Here is an 18,488-nt window from a genome sequence, read left to right as displayed (position 1 = left end):
AAAATGAATATCCAAACTGATTAAAACTTGACGAGTTTGAATTTTCTCTGGAATGATACTGCATTAAATAAATGTTCGTTCTCATTAGACATTTCATACTCAGCGCTATACAATTTGTAATTCTAATCTTTTAACATAATTTTGTTAATTGTAATTTAAAGAAAAATAAATTTAAGCACTTCATTTTAGTACTTATTTCTAACCACAGAATTTTAATTTTGTAAGGTTTTTAATAACTAATTGTGTAAAAGCTAGTAGGTTAATTAGTGGTTACCCAGTTGTCAGTAGATGAAAACTGCTAACTAGGGAAGTCGTTGCATTTATTAAGTACCTAGTTGAATCTTAATATCTACTATGACACAACAAAATAATATAAATACGATCAAAGACATTTTTTGGCGAGTTAATATTGTAATTTCTTCCAGGTATTTGCTTTAAGATTGCTTAAAATGATTTATCTAGTATGTGTACACTAAGCGTCATTTGTACTTTTCAGGGATTTATCTCGTGTATTGGAACCGGTAGTCTTTATGGAGTTAGTCATGCTTGATGACACAGTTCAAAGTTTAGAAGTTCCGCTTTCCAAATTTCATATTTTAAGACAAAATGTAGCTCTGCTTCTTAAGGAAATAGAATTAGTGAAGTCTAAAGGAAGCAATATTATGAGAATTATCGGTCCTTGATTTTGTTCTTAAAAAAAAAAAAAATAGCTTTCCCTTTATTTATTTTCCACGTTCTCTTCACTAATTCTAGTTGACCTTAGCACTTTGGCTTCAGTAGTACCTTCTCTTGTTAGAAACAACACTGTCCGTGTCCATCACTGAACGGTAAATGTAAGTGGCTACTAGGAATTTATCGGCAGACAGCTGCGATTTGTGGGTGGGTATCTTGTGCTCTAACCACTGGAGCTTACTGCTAATTTTACCCTTAGTGATAACTAAATTTATAATTGACATTCTATTATTTTACTGTTTAAAATTCTAAGTATTCATAGTTCTATTTATGAAGCCCGTGTGACAGACATAGAACGTAGTTTAAACTCGTCTTATTAATTTTTATGTTTATTTGTTATATTTAAAGTTGAAATAAAGAAATAATACTGACAGGTTTGCCCTTGTGTATTGTACTAATCAATTTGGTAAATAGAAATGATAATGATTTTATGAAGTATGATTTAAATTTTTTGTGTTTTAGTTTTTAAGTAATTTTTAAGCTGGGCAACTCGTCTTTATTAATACACAAAAATACTCTTTTTTATCATTTATTTTTCTTATAATGTTTTTTTATTGTAAAATATGGGTACCTTATGTTTTTGTTAAGTTGGCAGACTTTAATAAAAAGTTATCTACTTTGGTTATGTATATATATAGTTTCTCAATAAAATAATAATAATAATACTAAAAAGTTTGTTGTACAAAAACAATTTTTAACTTCTTTATTCCTCTTTTTGTACATCAGTGCCTAAAATAGTCATTTATGTATTTAATTAACTAGCAGACGCTTGGGCCAGTGTACCACCAGTATGACGGGGACCAGAATCCCACAAAGCATTCTGGAAGTAATGGTGCTCATAAGTCATTCACTATAATGACTTGTGTTTTGACGATTGCTCTTGACTAAAACCTAGTTGTCGGGGACCTTGGTTGGAACCAAAGGAGTTATAAAATTTGAACTTTTACTCTACCTTATTCTTCTCGTTAGAGAAGGTGTAATTGTGCAGATAATCTATTTTGGCATTTTACCGGAAATATCCTATTTTTGGTCCTCTGAGTACGATATAGTGTTTTTTACTAATTGGTCTTTGCGTATATCCACAATAATGAATTATCCCAGCAACTTTATATTTGATATTTCGTTGAGGTGCCACCAAAGTTTTGGTAAAAATTGTCAATCAGAAGTTACACTTTACTGATTTTTTTTTTAAAACAGCTCCGTCGATATACCCTAAACTTTGTTATCCTACTTATGTAGACCCACAACTTTTATATGACATATTTTTCCAACTTCTATAAGGGTCTTCTTGGTGAGAGGATGGTAGTAGGCTTCCTTTCCTCTAGAGGTTCCTCCAGGGGTTCTCAACCTCGAGCCCACACCTAAGTCTTACAATAATGAAAAAAATATATATATTAAAATTAAAAAGTGACTACTTTTCAAATTTGGCTCCGATAAACTCACTAAATTGCATAACTGAACTCTTTTTAAATTATGTTAATGATATTTTTTCATTTATTTTTCTTTTAAATCCGATTACGCCCACCACTATTTTTTTGCAATCTCAAATACGCCCATCATACAAAAATATATTTATGTTTGTTATAATAATTCCGATCAGCCTAATTCAAGATACCCTGTGTTCTGTCGTATTCTGGAATATTCAGGGGTTCACTAACTTCAAGCTTAATTCTCTTTCATTGTCTGAAGAAACTATTTATTGCCTTTCTGAGACCTGGATACCTTCGGATATCATCAGCCTAACTTCTACTCTGTTGGAATTCTCTGTGTTAGTATCACCAGCCGTTAAACAGAGGAGCAAAGGACGAGCTAGTGGTGGCTTGGCATTCATCTATAATAATAAATTATTTACGCTAAGTATATTAGAAAAATGTGAATATTGGATGTTTGTAAAGGTTCTGTTGACAGAAACTAACCTGGTGTTTATTATTGGTTTATTTTACTTTAAGCCCTCCCTTGACTTAAACAACATACTAACTTACCTTAATGATTCTCTTAATAGAATTCAGTCTGAATTCCGTAATAGATTGGTAGTCCTGGGGGGAGATTTTAACTGCAGGGTTGGCCATTTAAATCAATATGATGCGGAATTTATAAGTAATACTTTTTTTAGCGGAACTCGTAATAGCTTGGATACTATACACAATAATAGGGGCCTATCCTTAGTTGACTTATTTGAAAGTAACCAATATCTACTGCTTAACGGTAGATCCCCCGGTGATAGCCCAGGCAACTTTACATCTATTAACTACAATGGTCAAAGTATTGTTGATCTCGTCTGGTGTAAACTACAATTTGCTCACCATATCAATGATTTCTGTGTCACATCTAATGTATCGCTCTCAGATCTCCTTCCTGTAACTGTATTCCTTAACTATTGTTTAAGAAAAGCCAAAAGAGATAAATCGAATGAAATAATAACTAAGGATGTACTCCTGTGGGATCCTGCGAGGGCCACGCTATTCACAGACAGTTTAAAGCATTCCCCTAAAGTAGGCAACATTAACCAAAATATAAATGATTTATACACTAATTTAGTTTCTGCATTTAACGAAACTGCGAACTCTCTAAACCTTTCATTGAAGAAGAAAATCAGTTTAAATAATTACCATCCCTGGTATGATTTGGAGTGTACAAATGCTAAAATTGTTATGAAAATCAACTTTAAATTATTTAAAAAGAGTGGCTATGATGATGTTCTTAAAGTGGATTACATGAGTTCCAAAAAGCAATATAAAAACTTAGTTAAAATGAAAAAAGATAACTATGAAAAAGAATTGATGATAAATCTTAGTAACTGTAGAAATAGCAAATTATTTTGGAGTAATGTAAACAAATTCAGATCTAAGAAAATCTATTCGAATTACGTTAGTTTGGAACAATGGATGATCTACTTTGGGAATTATTATTGAGAGGCAAACATAGGTGATGAATTGTTTTTTAGTGTGTCCTGTCCAGTCCTTGACGGACCCATTTCATTAGAGGAATTACAACGTTCACTATTTAAACTGAAGGGTGGCAAGATGCCTGGCCAGGACAGACTACCTAATGAATATTTTAAAAACCTTCCTCAGAATTGGCAATTATATCTGGTCCACCTCTTTAACAAAGTTCTCGAACAGGAAAAAGTTCCTGATATTTGGGCGAAATCTATAGTTTCTATGATATATAAGAAAGGTGATAAAACAATGTCGGATAACTATAGACCGATTTCTTTGCTGTGTATTATATTAAAAATATTCACCCAGATAATATTGGAAAGATTGATTGTATGGGATGAGAGTGTGTTTGCTTTGCCTGAAAGCCAGTGTGGCTTTAGAAAAGGGCGCTCATGTGTAGACAACCTGTTTGTTTTAAATACCATGATTCAACTCAAATTGGACTACAGAAAATCTGATCTATTCGTCATCTTTGTAGATTATAGGAAGGCATTCGATTCTGTGAACCATAGCAGACTATGGCACAAGTTGAGTCAAATGGGCATAAGTGGAAAGTTAATAAGGATACTTAAAAGTATCTATGATAATGCAACATTACGAGTTAAAAGTGGTGGGATTGTATCCGATGAGGTACCTGTCACTAAAGGGGTGCTGCAGGGCGAAGTCCTGTCTGGGTACTTGTTTAGCCTCTTTACAAGTGACATAGAGGAATTCTTTAGAGCGAGAGGTGCCTCTGGCATCCCAATTTCCCCAGGTAAAGATATACTTCTTTCGCTATATGCGGACGATAGCGTGTTTTTCGCTGATTCGATGCCTGACTTAGTGAAAAAGCTTGAAATCCTTGCCTGCTATGCCAGTATTAATCATCTGGAAGTAAATACAGCTAAGACAAAAATTATACACTTCCATAAAGGCCGACCAAAAAAGATAAAAAAATTGTATTATTTGGGTGAGGAGGTGGAAGTTGTATCAGCTTTCGACTACTTGGGAATTAGATTCTCAAATTCTGGTTTGTTCCACCTCGCTTCCAAATTAGCCGCATCTAGGACCTCATCTGCTGTTGGCTCAGTGTTAGAAGTATGCCGCAAGGGTAAATTTAGATCAATGGAATGTAGAAGTAGGGTCAATGATGCTATTTCCATGAGTACTCTCTTTTACGGGGTTGAAATCTGGGGGTTGAGATATCTATCTGAAATAGAAAAAGCGCACCTGGAGTTCTACAAAAAGCTTTTTTCATTGAATAAAAGTACTCCTGCCTGGCTTATCCGAACTGAGTTTGATCTGCTTAACTCCAGTTATAATGTGGTCAAATCAGCGCTGTTCTGGATCTGCAAGCTCCTTGAGATGCAAGACCATAGACTTCCTAAGTTGTGCTTTTTGAAGCTAAAACATATCCATTTTAGTCATAAACCCTCGATAAAGTACAACTGGTTTTCGCAGATGAATTATTTATTGAGTCTGATTGGCTCAAATGACATCCTTCTTGAAAGAGACCCCACAGCCTTTAAAAACTCTATCTCTGGAACATTAAATAGATATAAGGAATTCCAAAAGTCAAAAGACCTAGATCTAATGCACTCAGCAAAGTACAGCCCTATTTACAACGATATACTTGCCACAAGTTCGGTCTGCCAATATTCTAGCGAATTGAATTTGCCATTTGGTATAGTGAAACTAGTCACACAATTGAGGCTTTCGGGCAATTACCAGATCAAATTGTCAGTGAAAAATGTCACACACCTAATAAAACCTAAGGAAATATGCACAATATGCGGGCGTAATGATGCGGAGGATTTGTACCACTTAATAGTAGTTTGTCCGGTTTACGAATCTCTTCGTAATCAGTACATACACATACTGCAGGTTAAGAATGTATCAATGGAGCAGTTCCACAATGTGTTTGTTTTTAGGTGCGAAAATGAAATTAAACAATTATACCTCTTTACAATTAATTGCCTCAAAACACGATCATTTATACTAAATGAATAGTTTACAGTGTGAGAGATTGATTACATACTTATATCGCCACTTTTTGTCCGTTTATATTCTTGTATTCATAAATTATACATCTGCTACTTAAAATATGGATACAATGCAGTGTGCTGTATATTTACTGTTATTACTCTAGATTTTATGTTTTACTGTTATTGTATTATTTATATATTCTGGTCTCTTTTTTCTTACCATGTTGTTCACTATATTTGACCAGTCTTCATTTGTATGGGGTATGTCCCCAAGACAAATTATTATAAATAAATAAAATAAAAAATAATAATTCCGATCTCTTCTTTTTTCTTCAATTCTTCAATCTGAAATACGTTTTTAATCAAGGAATTCCCTTTTTCTCGAAAATGGCTCATAGGATTTTCTTCAAAATTAGTATATTTCATCAGTCATATGCCTGATTGTTTTTTGTATCCCTGTTTGATTTCGGACTTTGAATTTTCGGTTAATTTTTAACTTTTAATTACACTACTAATACTTACATTTGTCCCGAGCATTTATAAAAAGATCTCATTCAAAAATTCCTATTTCGTTTGGTATTGGTAAAAAAGAGATATTTGCAATCAAACAAAGATAAAGCGTTGGAAGTTATCAGAGAAGATATAGAATAACGGGACTCATTAGGAATATAATGCCTACATCATAGTGAACCGGTGATGTAAAATCAAATACTGCAGAGATAAACGGATAAACAGAGATAAAATATTCTCAGAAGTTATATGATGTGAGACTTAGAGAAATGTTTAAAGAAAATTATTAATTGACAATTAAGGGAACAAAGGATCCCACAGAACAAAAGAGAATCGACTAATGTAGTTTAATCTCCAAGATTTTTGAAAATACATCGCTGATTTTGATAAATCGTAGTACGCATATTTTTTGTATATCTTACCAGTTTGGACTTTCATCCATGATCAGAGATTATTATTCAATCTGGAGCACAGAATTTTACTTCATTTCCGACTAAGATTATACTTTCATCAATTTGAATTTTTTTTTTTTATTGAACGCATCAATTTCACCCTGGGATGCGTTCTACGACTGATAAAATCAACTATATATTTTTCAGCCCTGCGGACCTAACCACATTTTACTTCTATTCTCAATAAGGCTTGGAGGTTTATGCATAAATATTTCATTAGATAAAAAAAGCGTTCAGTACAGTACTTTTATAGACTTTTGATGTAATTTTATAAATTGCAGCTGTTATTTACCAATAATTTTTTTTTTTATAATCTTCTATTTCTAAATAGCATTTTTGTAATATTCAAAGATTTTTGATTCCACTAGTGAAATTTAAAAGAGTAAAGTCGAAACGCAATAAACTTCATTTGGTTAAAAAATGGGAAATACTTTGGTAAGTTAAATCGCACATTACATATCTATTATTTCTTTGTATTTTCTCCACCTCTTCAATTTTTCTAGTTAATAGTGAAATTTAGAATTAGGTTGCCACTACACTGGAAAATAGAAATTTCTGTAAGACGCTCCTTTTTTTCGGGGACTAGTTTCAGGCCTTCTTATATCTTCCAGATTAGATATTTATTTAGGACCCTTTTTGTAGCAAAATTATTCCAAAAGCATGAAGCTTTTGCATCAGGCTTTCTTGCCCATAAATTTGATAGAGTTTCAGCCTCTTTTTTACGAAAAACTTTTATTTACCTGGTGGCATGATGTTGCATTTTTTGTTTTTAAATTTTTGACTCCATAAATTTAGTTTTTTTTTCAGTTTCTTCCAACTGATTTCGTCAAAAATTTTTTTGTCCTCAGTCAAATCTACAAGGCCTTTAATACCTCCGCCTTTTTTTTTAAAATGATCTTTGTAGCTATAGCGAACCTTCTACCAAATAAATTTAAATGACATTTGGTCTTCATAGTTTACAAGTGATAGAAAGCTAATCTTATCAAAACGCTAGAAAAATATTAAACATATAAAAAAATGTCTTATTTCATTAGTTATGAGGCTAAGATTTTGAATAAATTGCTTGAATTCGCCCATTTTAGAGTGAAATATTTCATCTGAAATGTAAAAAGAAAAGGAAATTTATGCCTGCTATCAGCAAATTTCAGTCTGCACTTTGGAAAAGCAATTGCCTAATGAAAGAAGACGATGTAGTGACAGAAACCAATCACGCAGAACTGATTTTCAATGTTGATATATTAAATTGGACTACTCAGATACTTTATGAAAGAATTTTGACAGTGAAGAGAGCAGGCATTTTAGTAAGCATTTATTTTTCGTTTTAAGATAACAACCGTTATTTTATTGCAGTTGAACATTTAAAAAACCATTAAAAATCGCGTTATAGTTTCTCTTGCAGTTATTTACAAAATACCATAGAAATTTGGACTTTTGTACAAATGCTCGCATCTTCTACAAAAATACTAATTTGTTTAGAAATAGTGGACGAAGGAAAAAGCCGAAAAAGTTCCTATTTATTGTTTCCTAGTTATACATGAAAATGTTGAATACATATTTGTAGCTGGAAGTTCAGACAAAGTTGTCTACTTAAATTTCCCCACTCTTTAATCCTTGAGTACCGGAAATTTTTTCCACAGATGTACGAAAAATAAAGACGGTTTTTATTCGTTTTTGCAGCGGTACGGATAATGCTTGCTATCAAAATCAATTTTGAAGTATTCTTTTAGACATTTTTACATATTATATCAAACATGTTTAAGTATAATTTGTATTGCAAAATATCTAAAGCTTCAAACCTTGTAGGAAAGGACACATCATTCTGCTATTTTTTTTTTAAATTCTGAAAAAAGTTTATTGAAAAAAATTTCAGATGAGCGCGATAGCGCTTTTGGGTTTTTTCGCAGATGCATGATAGAGCGTGATCGCTCTTCCCGGTACTAAAATAATACCCGGATAATGTGTACACCGTTTAATGTGCAAAAGCTTTGTTGAACAGCGTTTTCTTTACGTTCTGAGTCGATTTTAGATGATTATTATTTATTTGCTGTGGCACACCTATGCGCACAGACCTCTGGACTTCAGTTTTGTCATTAGCAGCTGTGTTCCCTGCCTTGGAGTCGCTGCAAACAAAAACTAAATGACCTCTGATGGGGAATGAAAATTGGATTAGCGTTCTAATAAAAAACGCTATCGCATGATTCCCTCTTTTTTTCTTCAAAATAATTTTTTAAAATTCCAAAATGTGCAGCAAGCCAATACTACCACGACCCAGCATGTCTGCATGTGGGGATATACTATATCGTACATGATGTAGGATACGTATCTGCCAAGATTCAGTTGCTAGTAGTCTTTTTATTTTTGAAGTATTTTAATAAAAGACATTTGGTAAAAAACCTACTTTCTTTAAAAGAGAACACTAAGTAACCGAAAAGAATTATTCCTACAATATTAAGATATAGAACGAGGGCAACATTTTTGTGTGTTTATATTAATAATTAATGAACAATAAGTGTTATATTAACTCGGTAAAATTGATCCCTCTTTGCAATTGTTTTTTAAAATTTTAGGATATTGAAGGATTGTCTAAAGATCAAGTTATAGCGATGGCCTCATTTGCACCTACTGAACTCTTAAATACTCTCAAACTTGGAGAGCAATATGCTTGTTTCATCGGAGTATTAATGCTTGCTGATATTTCGGGTAAAACATTGTTTTGTGCTTGTGTTTATTAATATCATAAATTTCTATTACTAAGAGTATATTTAAATTTATCTTTTTATGGTTAAAGAGAACCTTAATTCATTCTAAACTTCTTTTTTATGCTCACTTAACTTTTTTCTTGCTTTATATTATGTTCATTCCAAAACACTTCAGTTGAACTCTTTTTTTTTTTCATAAATAATTTTTGTTTTTATAAATAATTTCCTATTAAATTATGTCTATGAAAAAATTAACATTAATAATTTTGTATACCCCAGTTATTTCAATGAAACGTCCAGGAACTGGCGCCTTGCTTAAAAAATAAGAGAGTATTAACTGAGTTTTGAGGCTACAGATTGAATTGGGCTTTTATTTACTGGCAACTAATTTGAAATCAGTCACCTCATAATTGTTTCCTAATTTAGCTTTTAATCTTGTAAGAATAATGATTAACTTAAATAATTAATTTGTAATTTATTTGTCCAACTTAATCAATTTTTTTTTTCTTTTTAATTTACTAACACTTTTGACATAATATATGAATGATGAATCCATAATTCGTTAATGAAGGCATCAGAATTGTAATTATTTTATATCTACAGGCTTCACATCACTTTGTGAAAAATATGCAGCATTAGGACCTGTGGGAGCATTTAGGTTGACTGCAACGTTAAACGCTTATCTAGGATCAATAATACAAATTATTTTTCATTGTGGTGGAGATCTTCTTAAATTTGCAGGTGTGTTAGCAAATAAGTATTAAAAGAAATCTTAATCATTACGCAACTTTCATTTTTTTAAAAAAATCTCGATCGCAACTTAGAAAACTAATATTAGTCTGTAATTTCTATCTTTCTCTATTGGGATTCCAGGTGATTCCTTCATAGCAGTATGGCGTTTAACAATGAATGAATATTTGAATTTTAAAGTACATGAAGTTATAGAATGTGCTATGAGAATTCAGAATACTTTGGGCTTATTTGTTACTGATGTTGGAGTTATACTTAAAGGTAAATAGTTTACGATTATTAAAAACAGTATTTTTCATGTTAATATATGCTCATACATAGCATATTTATTTCAAATTTGTTATTATTTTGAATTGTATTTATGTTACAATAAGGTTCCTCTTGCTCGAGAGAAACATATTGTAATATTTTTTTACTGGAACTAGAACACGCTAAACTGTTGACAAATATGATTTATTGCACAGCATAGTAAATAACGTTGACTAAAAGCAAAACTATGCACCAATCAATTCACGAATGTCACACACAACAGTTCACTTTTACTCAATTATAACTTCAATTCATAAGTTCACAACAAGGTTTCTCTGGAGCCGCTCTTTCGCTTTTTATACTGTCATAAAATGTTCTGGAATCCACTAGAAGTTTACAGTACAAGCTAGGCAAAAATTATATTACTTAACTCAGGAGTACTGAGTTATTTTTACTATTTTTTAAAACGGCAGCAATTTCAACTTTACATCCTTACATAACAAGATAACTGAAAAGAAATTACTACTCTAACAAACACAAACCTTTAACGGCAGTTCCAAGCAAAGTAGGGCGGGCCTACTTGAGACATCTAAAAACTAGAATTATATTTCTTCTTTGTAACTGATTTTCTCATCCATCAGCAAAAACATTTTAGACTTTAAGCTACAAAATAACAAATAAGTAAATTGAGTGTTTCATTCTATTAAAATTTTGTATAGCTAATAATTGTTATTTTTAGTGAAAATATCAATATCAGTTGGAAATTTTATTTTCTGCCTGTTGGGTAATGATCTCGCAAGCACTTACGTTCTCTATGGTTTACCAATTTTAGAAGCTAAACAAGGAGAAAGTTATTGCTCTTCTGGTGATATTGTAATAGCACCGTCTGCTTTCGAATGTATCGATGAAAATATTTACTTGTTTAAGAAAATCACTAAAGGTTTTTTGAAGGTGACTTTTGTCCAATATTTTAATTTTTTGAAATTGTATTTATTCGAACAGCTTAGATTTATGGCCAAAAACGTATCCAGCGAAATATAATGTAGACAAATCTCAAATAGTATTGAATTATAAAGTATTCACTAATTTCTGTTTCTCTCTAATTCTAGACCCGTACAGGACCTTGGCTTCCAAAACCACTTAACAATCCATCTCCTGTCTTCCGCCAACCTTATTTATGTGTGCGTTCCAGTCTCGACCAATTTCTTCCATTTTCTAGATTTATCTCAGACAAGGCCTGCCTCTGACCCTACGGCAGCCTTGCTGACCGTCATTCGCTTTTCTTGGGTTTTGATCATCTTATGTAATTAAAACAAAAAAAAAGAAAGAAAAGGCAACCGAAAGAATAGATTGTATTGGGACCCACAGTAACCGTTTTTTGATTGTTTTTAGGACTAAAATAATTCATGGAACTACAAAAAATGACAATGCAGGAATCTTTGGAAAAGGTCCGAAATATACAAAAAATAATTCACAATCTCCCACTCACAGCGCATTTTTACTGGCCTGACGTCATTTCAGAGCACTTATATGTCATATACCTATCGATCACATGAAATGTAAAGATGAAAAATTTAAATAGAAGGAAGAAACGTAGAAAGTATTTAAAACCTTGGCAGAGAAACTCACTAGCAACCTGATTCTCCATTTGCCGAACAAGAATCTGCCCTTTGAGCTAGGTACGGGCTCATCTCATTTCGGATGTAGAGCTGATTCGTGTCCATCATTTTAAAAGGCCGAAGAAATAGCAATTAAGGATGACTAGATACTTTTTTCATTCCTTCACTAAGGCGGTATTAAATTATTTGGTGAAGAGAAGTGGACCCGTGCGGTTGTTAAGGCTATTTATTATTTCAAATCATCCAAAAAAACCAGAGAAATGACATAATTGTGTAACCAAAGTCAAATACAAACGAAATGAAAACTCCACCTTACCAAAATTTGATTTTTTTAAATTTAAAGCGCTTCGTCATCTGAATTTATAACTTACGGCACTATGGAACACGTGGCCTTTATCAGTGCACTGCCGGCCTTCTGACCGTGTTCTTTCGTTGAAGACAACACCTTCCATCACCTGTAAGAAACTAAGCTGTAAGAAACTCCTAGAACTCTTCAAGGAGTGTATCAAATATTTGTAAAATGCCTTAACAAAAGATAAATAAATAGCAGTAACAAATTTTACTATATTTATTTAATATATATTTTACTATACATTTTAGTACTCCATTTATTTCAGGTCAAACATATTCTTGATGAAAAAGTACATAAAAGAGATGCATTTTACGATTACGATGTGCTTCGAAAGAAAGGTAAAACTATGTGTATACTTAAAAGTTAAATCACTAATTTGATAAATAAGTTTGATACATTCTTCAATGTTATTATTATAGGTTATTTTCATAAAAATACTACTGTAAAAAATCTAATTAAAAGCACAATGGCATCTCAAATTGATTCAGAAGAATTGCATGGTAAAAAAATTACTTATTTTAGAATTGTTTAAAATTGATTGGGGTTTATTCTGTTATTTTTAATAACATTGTTATTTTGTTCAGCCAGGCCTGATTTGAAAAGTGAGAATATAGTAAATATTGGTAATGCTTTGAAACCATTTATAAGTCCACCAGTCCTAAACCAGGTGCAAAATAATTTCATTATTCCTTTCATTTTTTTTATATGATAATACAATATTACAGAATAAATAAATAAATATTCTGTAATATTGTATTATTGTAAAGCTCCGGGCGCTAATAACCTCAGCTGTTGATGCGCAAAAAAAAAAAAAAAAAAAAAATATTACAGAAAAGAACCTCACATAAAGTTAAATGGGAAGAAAGCACTAACTTAATATTCCATTCAATATTTAAGTTTTGGCCAAAATACATCATTCTGGGTAGACTCTTCTATTTTCACAATTGCTCTGTTTTATTTAATTTTCGCATACCAATCCAAACACTACTATTTAAAATTGTTTCCAAGACAATTTAGTTTGGTAGGAACCATTCAACACAATTTACTCCTACGGAAACACAAGGATTTCCAAAAGCATATATCTTTTCCAATCTAGTAGACCCCATTGTTAGAATATTGTTAACGAGAAGTGTGAATTTGACCCACCACATCAGACTTCTGACCCAAAACAGAATTTATTTTTTTTTTTTTAATCCGGCGTACTTCTCTAAACTTGAGATACTAACTGCACCGGCATAAAATTGTACTTTATTTTTGAAACGATTTTCAATAAAAATAATTTTATTTTTGTTCAAGCGTCTATAAGGTTTGCTTTTGAATTTGATGGCCTGCAAGTTTAAGGCAGAGAAGAGGGCAAGGGCGTTGCCAGTGAAGACTAATTTCTAAATCTCAACCACTATTTGTTACTATTGTGGAGTAATCTTTTCTAATAGGTGAAAAAAAAGGATAGAACTGATATTTAAATCGGTGAATAGAGTGTCTATCGTAAAATTATGACATTTTATAACTGTCACATTTTTGGAAGCGATGCTATGCTCTCATAGATTAACAAAATCAGTCACCTTTTAAAGTAATAACTTTTACATACATACATGCAACAATGGCATATTTATAGTTATATTTAGGTGAAAATAATTTTATGTTGCCTGCTTCTCTTTCATGAATTCGTATTCTTAACACTCTAGGGAGTTCTTATGAACAAATAACTATCTCTCAATCTCTACGTGTATAGCTTGAGTGTCGATGACGTTGAACTAATAGAGGGCTGTTTCCTGTAACTCATTTAGATCTCCGAAGAAATGGCTACTTATAGAACTTATCTTTACACATTTTTATTATAATATTAAACATATTTTTTTGATCTTTATGTATGACAAACAGATAAAAAGTAACTCCACATTTCATGCAGTCACAGAAATGCGACAGGTTACAATAATGTTCGTAAGATTTAAACCTAGTTGTCGCCTGGAATCAGAAATACTAAACGCTGCAAACGTCGCCTACAGTACGATTTCCAAGTAAGCGTTTACTGTATCAAATTAATTCTAATTAAACTAGAAGGGCTAATCTAATCATTTTGTAACCCTATAACTGTGTGATATAACCTAGTAAATAACTAGAAAGCAGAAGTGAATGAAAATATTTCTAAAATAGTGAAAGCATACTTTCTATTAATACATTTTATTAATATTTTAAATTTGGACATAATTAGATTTTTTATTCAGTTTTGTGAAAAATTCTTATGGCTTGGTGAATAAAATGGTTATGTACGACAAGGATGTGATGATACTAGCCATTTTTGGAATGAAAGGTTACAAGCAAAAACAGGAAACTAAAAGGTGTTTGAACTGCGCAAGTAAAGTACGACTTGCTTTAAAGGATCACCATCTCATTAAAGATCTCTCAATTGGAGTTACAGTGGGTGAGTAAATTTAAGCTTGTTCTTACTATAACATCTTATAGTTAAGAATTTTGGGTTATTGTCTTCTTATTTGTGGGAGGGGGCGGAGGAGATAGGATCGTCTGATGCTGGTATTAGGGCCTATAATATTGATGATTGTTATTTGGTGAGTAGTTTAGGGTGAAATATATAGGTACTTTCAGCCCTAATCATTCTTGTTTTTTATTCTGATTCAAAATGACTAGCTCTAGATAGGGCGTATAATTATTTTCTAATATAATGTTGCAGGTTCTCCTTATTGTGGAGTAGTAGGGCACGTTACCAGGAAAGAATTCACTGTAATTGGAAGACCTGTGAACAGAGCTGCTAGACTGATGTGTAGATTCAGAGAAATGATATCTTGTGATTTTGATGTCGTGAAGCACTCTACGCTGCCTATTCATAATTTCAGGAAACTGGAAAATGTACATCTTAAAGGAATTGGCAAAGTGAAAGACATCTTCCAGTATCTAGAACTGTAAGTATCCACTTATTATACTCGAAATTTTCAATCTCTTTTATTAGAACATTTTTTTTACTTTGCTTCAAGCAAACGTTGATAATTGGTAGAAAAATTTATGTATGACCGTGCGCCAAGATTTTTTTAAAATTCTAATTCTTGGTTGAACCAATTCTATCATAATCAGAAGTTTTAATTTCTTAACTAAAAACTGTAGGAAAGAATTTAGCGATTGATTGTTGGTATAACGGAGAATTAGAGGAAAACACTTGTGCCAGAGGAGGACCTTTTTGATTTCTGTGGAAACAAATGATGCATTTTAGAATTTAAAATTGGATCGTAACAATTATAATTCTTAACAAAGAAATTGGCCCTAATTCTAGTCTACTAATAGCACTTGAAAGAGTCAATCTCCAAAGCGCTAATTAAATTGTTTACTTAGTGAATCTGCAATTATTTTACTCTATTTGTTAGAAAAATTAATCCCTTCAACTAAGATTACCAATTTCTTTTATTTAATTTTCTTTTTCCTCAAATTTTGAACAAAAGGAAATGGTTTACAAAGTGAACTTTTTTCTGCAGGTCCGACCCTTATACGCTTCCTCCAATTTTGGGACGTAAAGAAATAATGCAAAAATTTCAGGACATGTTAACAAATAGAAGTCATGGAAACGCATCAGGTTTACTAATAATGGGACCAGCAAGAATTGGTAAAACTAGATTATTGAATGAATTAGAAAGGGAAGCGGCCAGTAAGGGATGGGAAAGCATTTGGGTTACATTACGTGCCACCGTTAAAGGTGATGTTTGCTTGCTCTATCGTTTAATAAGTGGGGTTAGTAGTTTCTCCATGTGTTAATGTAACTGCCAAAAGTAATAATAATTTATAAATAATTATAAAATGATTAAAAATAATACAAATTAAAAAAAAAATAGATAGTAATTTCTTCAAAGAGCTTGGCATAACAGTGAAATTCTTCTTAACAAAGAAAGAACCTTACACAATTACACATCAGAAGATTAGAACCAACCTTACAGACCACAGAGCTGCACACTTATTTGAGTTTTTCAATTTTCAGTTTTTTCAATTACTCTCTTAACAATTTTCCAGCACATATACTTTAAATTCTTATTTTTCATAATTCTAGCTTTAATTTTCTTTTAAATATTTATTTCCTCTGACCATAGTGTCAACTTTTTGTTGTAGATTTTTACCGCAATATCTATTTTGAGGTGGTCCCTTACTAAAAAAAAAAAGTGGTTCTTACTGATTTGCCTTCATTTGTGACATGTGGATCTGCATGAGGAGTTTGAAATCAGCATAATCCTAAATAGCAATAGCTTCAATTTGATATTTAGTTTAGGTACCTCTATTGGACACAAGCTTTTAAATAAATTCAACTGAAGGGCCTCTTTACCAAATAAATTTTTGTTTTTTGAGACTTATTCTTTTATTAACGATTTTCTTTAAATTTGATGTACTAAATGCTTATTAGTAACTATGATTTGGAGTTATTTAGTTTGTTTATCCCAGTGGTTGGCTCATCTCACCTCGCAATTTTAATTATCATAAAAATAATAATTTTTTTAGGTATTAGGAAAAACTAAAGAAGATAGAACATCCAGACTAATTAACATTTTCAAGGGTAGCCACTGGTACCACAAACTTCATTTGTTAAACGAAATCTTGGATGTGAATTTTCCAAAGCCTTATCGTAGAAGAAAAATGGTCTATCCAGAAAACAGTGGACTGTCTATGTTTATTGAAGTTTTATCTAAGGTATCTCTGATAAAATAGTATATTAGCATAATTTGCATAATCTATACTAATTTTTATATAGTACTTTAAAGGTTTTTAAATTAAATCCTTGAGTTCAACAAGGTTAACAGTTTTAGGTAAGAATTACAAATTGTTCAATTAGAGCTATGAATTATAACAGAAAGTATGTAGCATGAATTAGATTTTTTCCTTCTGCATGTTTAGATTTTTTTTAAATGCCTTGTACTGTTTCAGTTCTCTGAAAAAGTATTATTAATGATAGACGATGCACACGTATTGGACAGTAAATCTTGGTTGGTTCTCTGTGAAATTGTTCTCCTACAAAATATAATTACAATAGTTTCAATACCAAATACATGGACTGTTGAGGATCAGAATACCATTAAATTTTTAAATAATCCTTCGGTAATAATTGTGCGATTAAGTGGTTTGCATTTAAAAGATATCGGGCCTTTGGCTTGTCAAATAATGCACGTTCAGGCACTGCCAACCATTCTTCCAAGGTCAGTTGAAGTACTTTGTATCTAATGTTATCTATCTTCTACATTCGCTAGTGGAAGTGTTTTAGTCATAAACAAAATCAATGATCAAATACGAATTTCCCATGGTGGGTCATGACTCCTTATTGTTTATAATTTCCAAAACACTTGTTGGTTCACTAGTAGCCTAAAATTACTTTGTTAATAGAAGCTAGATGTGAGGGGGGCGAAGTAAATAAAAAATTTTGACTGAAATAGGCAATAATTTTTCCTCCCTCTTGTTAATGCCCACATATTTTGAGTATCTAATTTAATAATTAAGACAAATGAACTATTCGAAACTAAATAAAATGTTTTCAACAATATTAATAATTTAATTGAATCAATTTGCTGTCTTAATTTGTAGGGTTTTGCATAATTTGAGCGGTGGTAACCCTGGATGGATTCAAACATTTTTGTTGTCGTATTTGGATTCTGGATTATTGCGAATAAAGACAATGAGAAAGTCTGATCTCAATACATTAGCGTATAAAAGATATTCTTACAAATATTTTTCCCGCAATGTTGAGGTGAGCTTTTTATCTGTTTGGTCTTCTTTTTAAATGTTTTATTGTATTATTAAAGCCTAAAAAGAAAAATCCAATGAATAGAATAAGATGTCTTTATTCAAATTATCTACAAAAGTGCATCACAAACTATTACGAGTATTTCACACAAAGACACTCCCACGATGGTTTAAAATGTCCGTGGAAAGCCAGTTGTCGGAAATAAGTTTTTATTTAATTAATATAATTTCCCCCCTCGAAAATTCCACTGATAAAAAATTACTAAATACTTTGAGGTGTTTTTACCCAGAAATTTTAAATGTGTCGACACTCTACAAAGTACTCAAACGCGGCAATCTATTCTAATTGATGAGCACTTTTGTGCACTTGTGAATTTCAGAAGAATGTTTTTATTTAAATTTTTAAAAGTTTTTATTAAAAATTTGGAAATATTACATCTCTGATACGAAGTTCTCCAAGTAAACCGTAGTTATATTTATTTTCCATTAATTTTCTAG

At 31.7% G+C, this 18,488-nt stretch overlaps 2 protein-coding genes across 9 annotated transcripts in view; both read left to right on the top strand.

Annotated features, from left to right (window-relative positions):
- The first annotated feature begins 272 nt into the window (after window positions 1-272).
- LSm-4 (COMM domain containing 5 Like Sm protein 4) lies at window positions 273-1,400 on the top strand. The gene is made up of 2 exons (XM_074127935.1): window positions 273-425; window positions 497-1,400. Exons 1-2 carry the CDS (start codon window positions 355-357, stop codon window positions 681-683), a joined length of 258 nt encoding a protein of 85 aa, XP_073984036.1. The 5' UTR covers window positions 273-354; the 3' UTR covers window positions 684-1,400.
- A 5,472-nt stretch (window positions 1,401-6,872) lies between these two features.
- LOC141453947 (adenylate cyclase type 10-like) overlaps window positions 6,873-18,488 on the top strand; it is a 28,848-nt gene continuing 17,232 nt past the window's right edge. For 4 of the 8 annotated variants that reach the window (XR_012458338.1, XM_074127625.1, XM_074127610.1 and 1 more), the window contains exons 1-16: window positions 6,877-7,032; window positions 7,680-7,898; window positions 9,165-9,297; window positions 9,900-10,037; window positions 10,170-10,307; window positions 11,035-11,246; window positions 12,532-12,604; window positions 12,686-12,766; window positions 12,851-12,933; window positions 14,148-14,284; window positions 14,492-14,688; window positions 14,956-15,184; window positions 15,749-16,001; window positions 16,758-16,946; window positions 17,181-17,449; window positions 17,832-17,994. Coding sequence is in view for 7 of the 8 variants with exons in the window: in XM_074127625.1 (XP_073983726.1) it covers window positions 7,018-7,032; window positions 7,680-7,898; window positions 9,165-9,297; window positions 9,900-10,037; window positions 10,170-10,307; window positions 11,035-11,246; window positions 12,532-12,604; window positions 12,686-12,766; window positions 12,851-12,933; window positions 14,148-14,284; window positions 14,492-14,688; window positions 14,956-15,184; window positions 15,749-16,001; window positions 16,758-16,946; window positions 17,181-17,449; window positions 17,832-17,994 (2,529 nt within the window). In the remaining variant the exon portion in view is untranslated. Of the gene's footprint in view, window positions 7,033-7,679; window positions 7,899-9,164; window positions 9,298-9,899; window positions 10,038-10,169; window positions 10,308-11,034; window positions 11,247-11,698; window positions 11,975-12,531; window positions 12,605-12,685; window positions 12,767-12,850; window positions 12,934-14,147; window positions 14,285-14,491; window positions 14,689-14,955; window positions 15,185-15,748; window positions 16,002-16,757; window positions 16,947-17,180; window positions 17,450-17,831; window positions 17,995-18,488 lie in introns of those variants that run through there. The other 4 variants (XM_074127663.1, XM_074127657.1, XM_074127616.1 and 1 more) reach the window with 3 other exon arrangements.

This window comes from Rhodnius prolixus, unplaced genomic scaffold (genome assembly GCF_049639745.1).
Source record: "Rhodnius prolixus isolate KJV_2025 unplaced genomic scaffold, Rpr scaffold_1, whole genome shotgun sequence".
Taxonomy (NCBI): domain Eukaryota; kingdom Metazoa; phylum Arthropoda; class Insecta; order Hemiptera; family Reduviidae; genus Rhodnius; species Rhodnius prolixus.
This window is presented reverse-complemented; position numbering and strand designations above follow the sequence as displayed.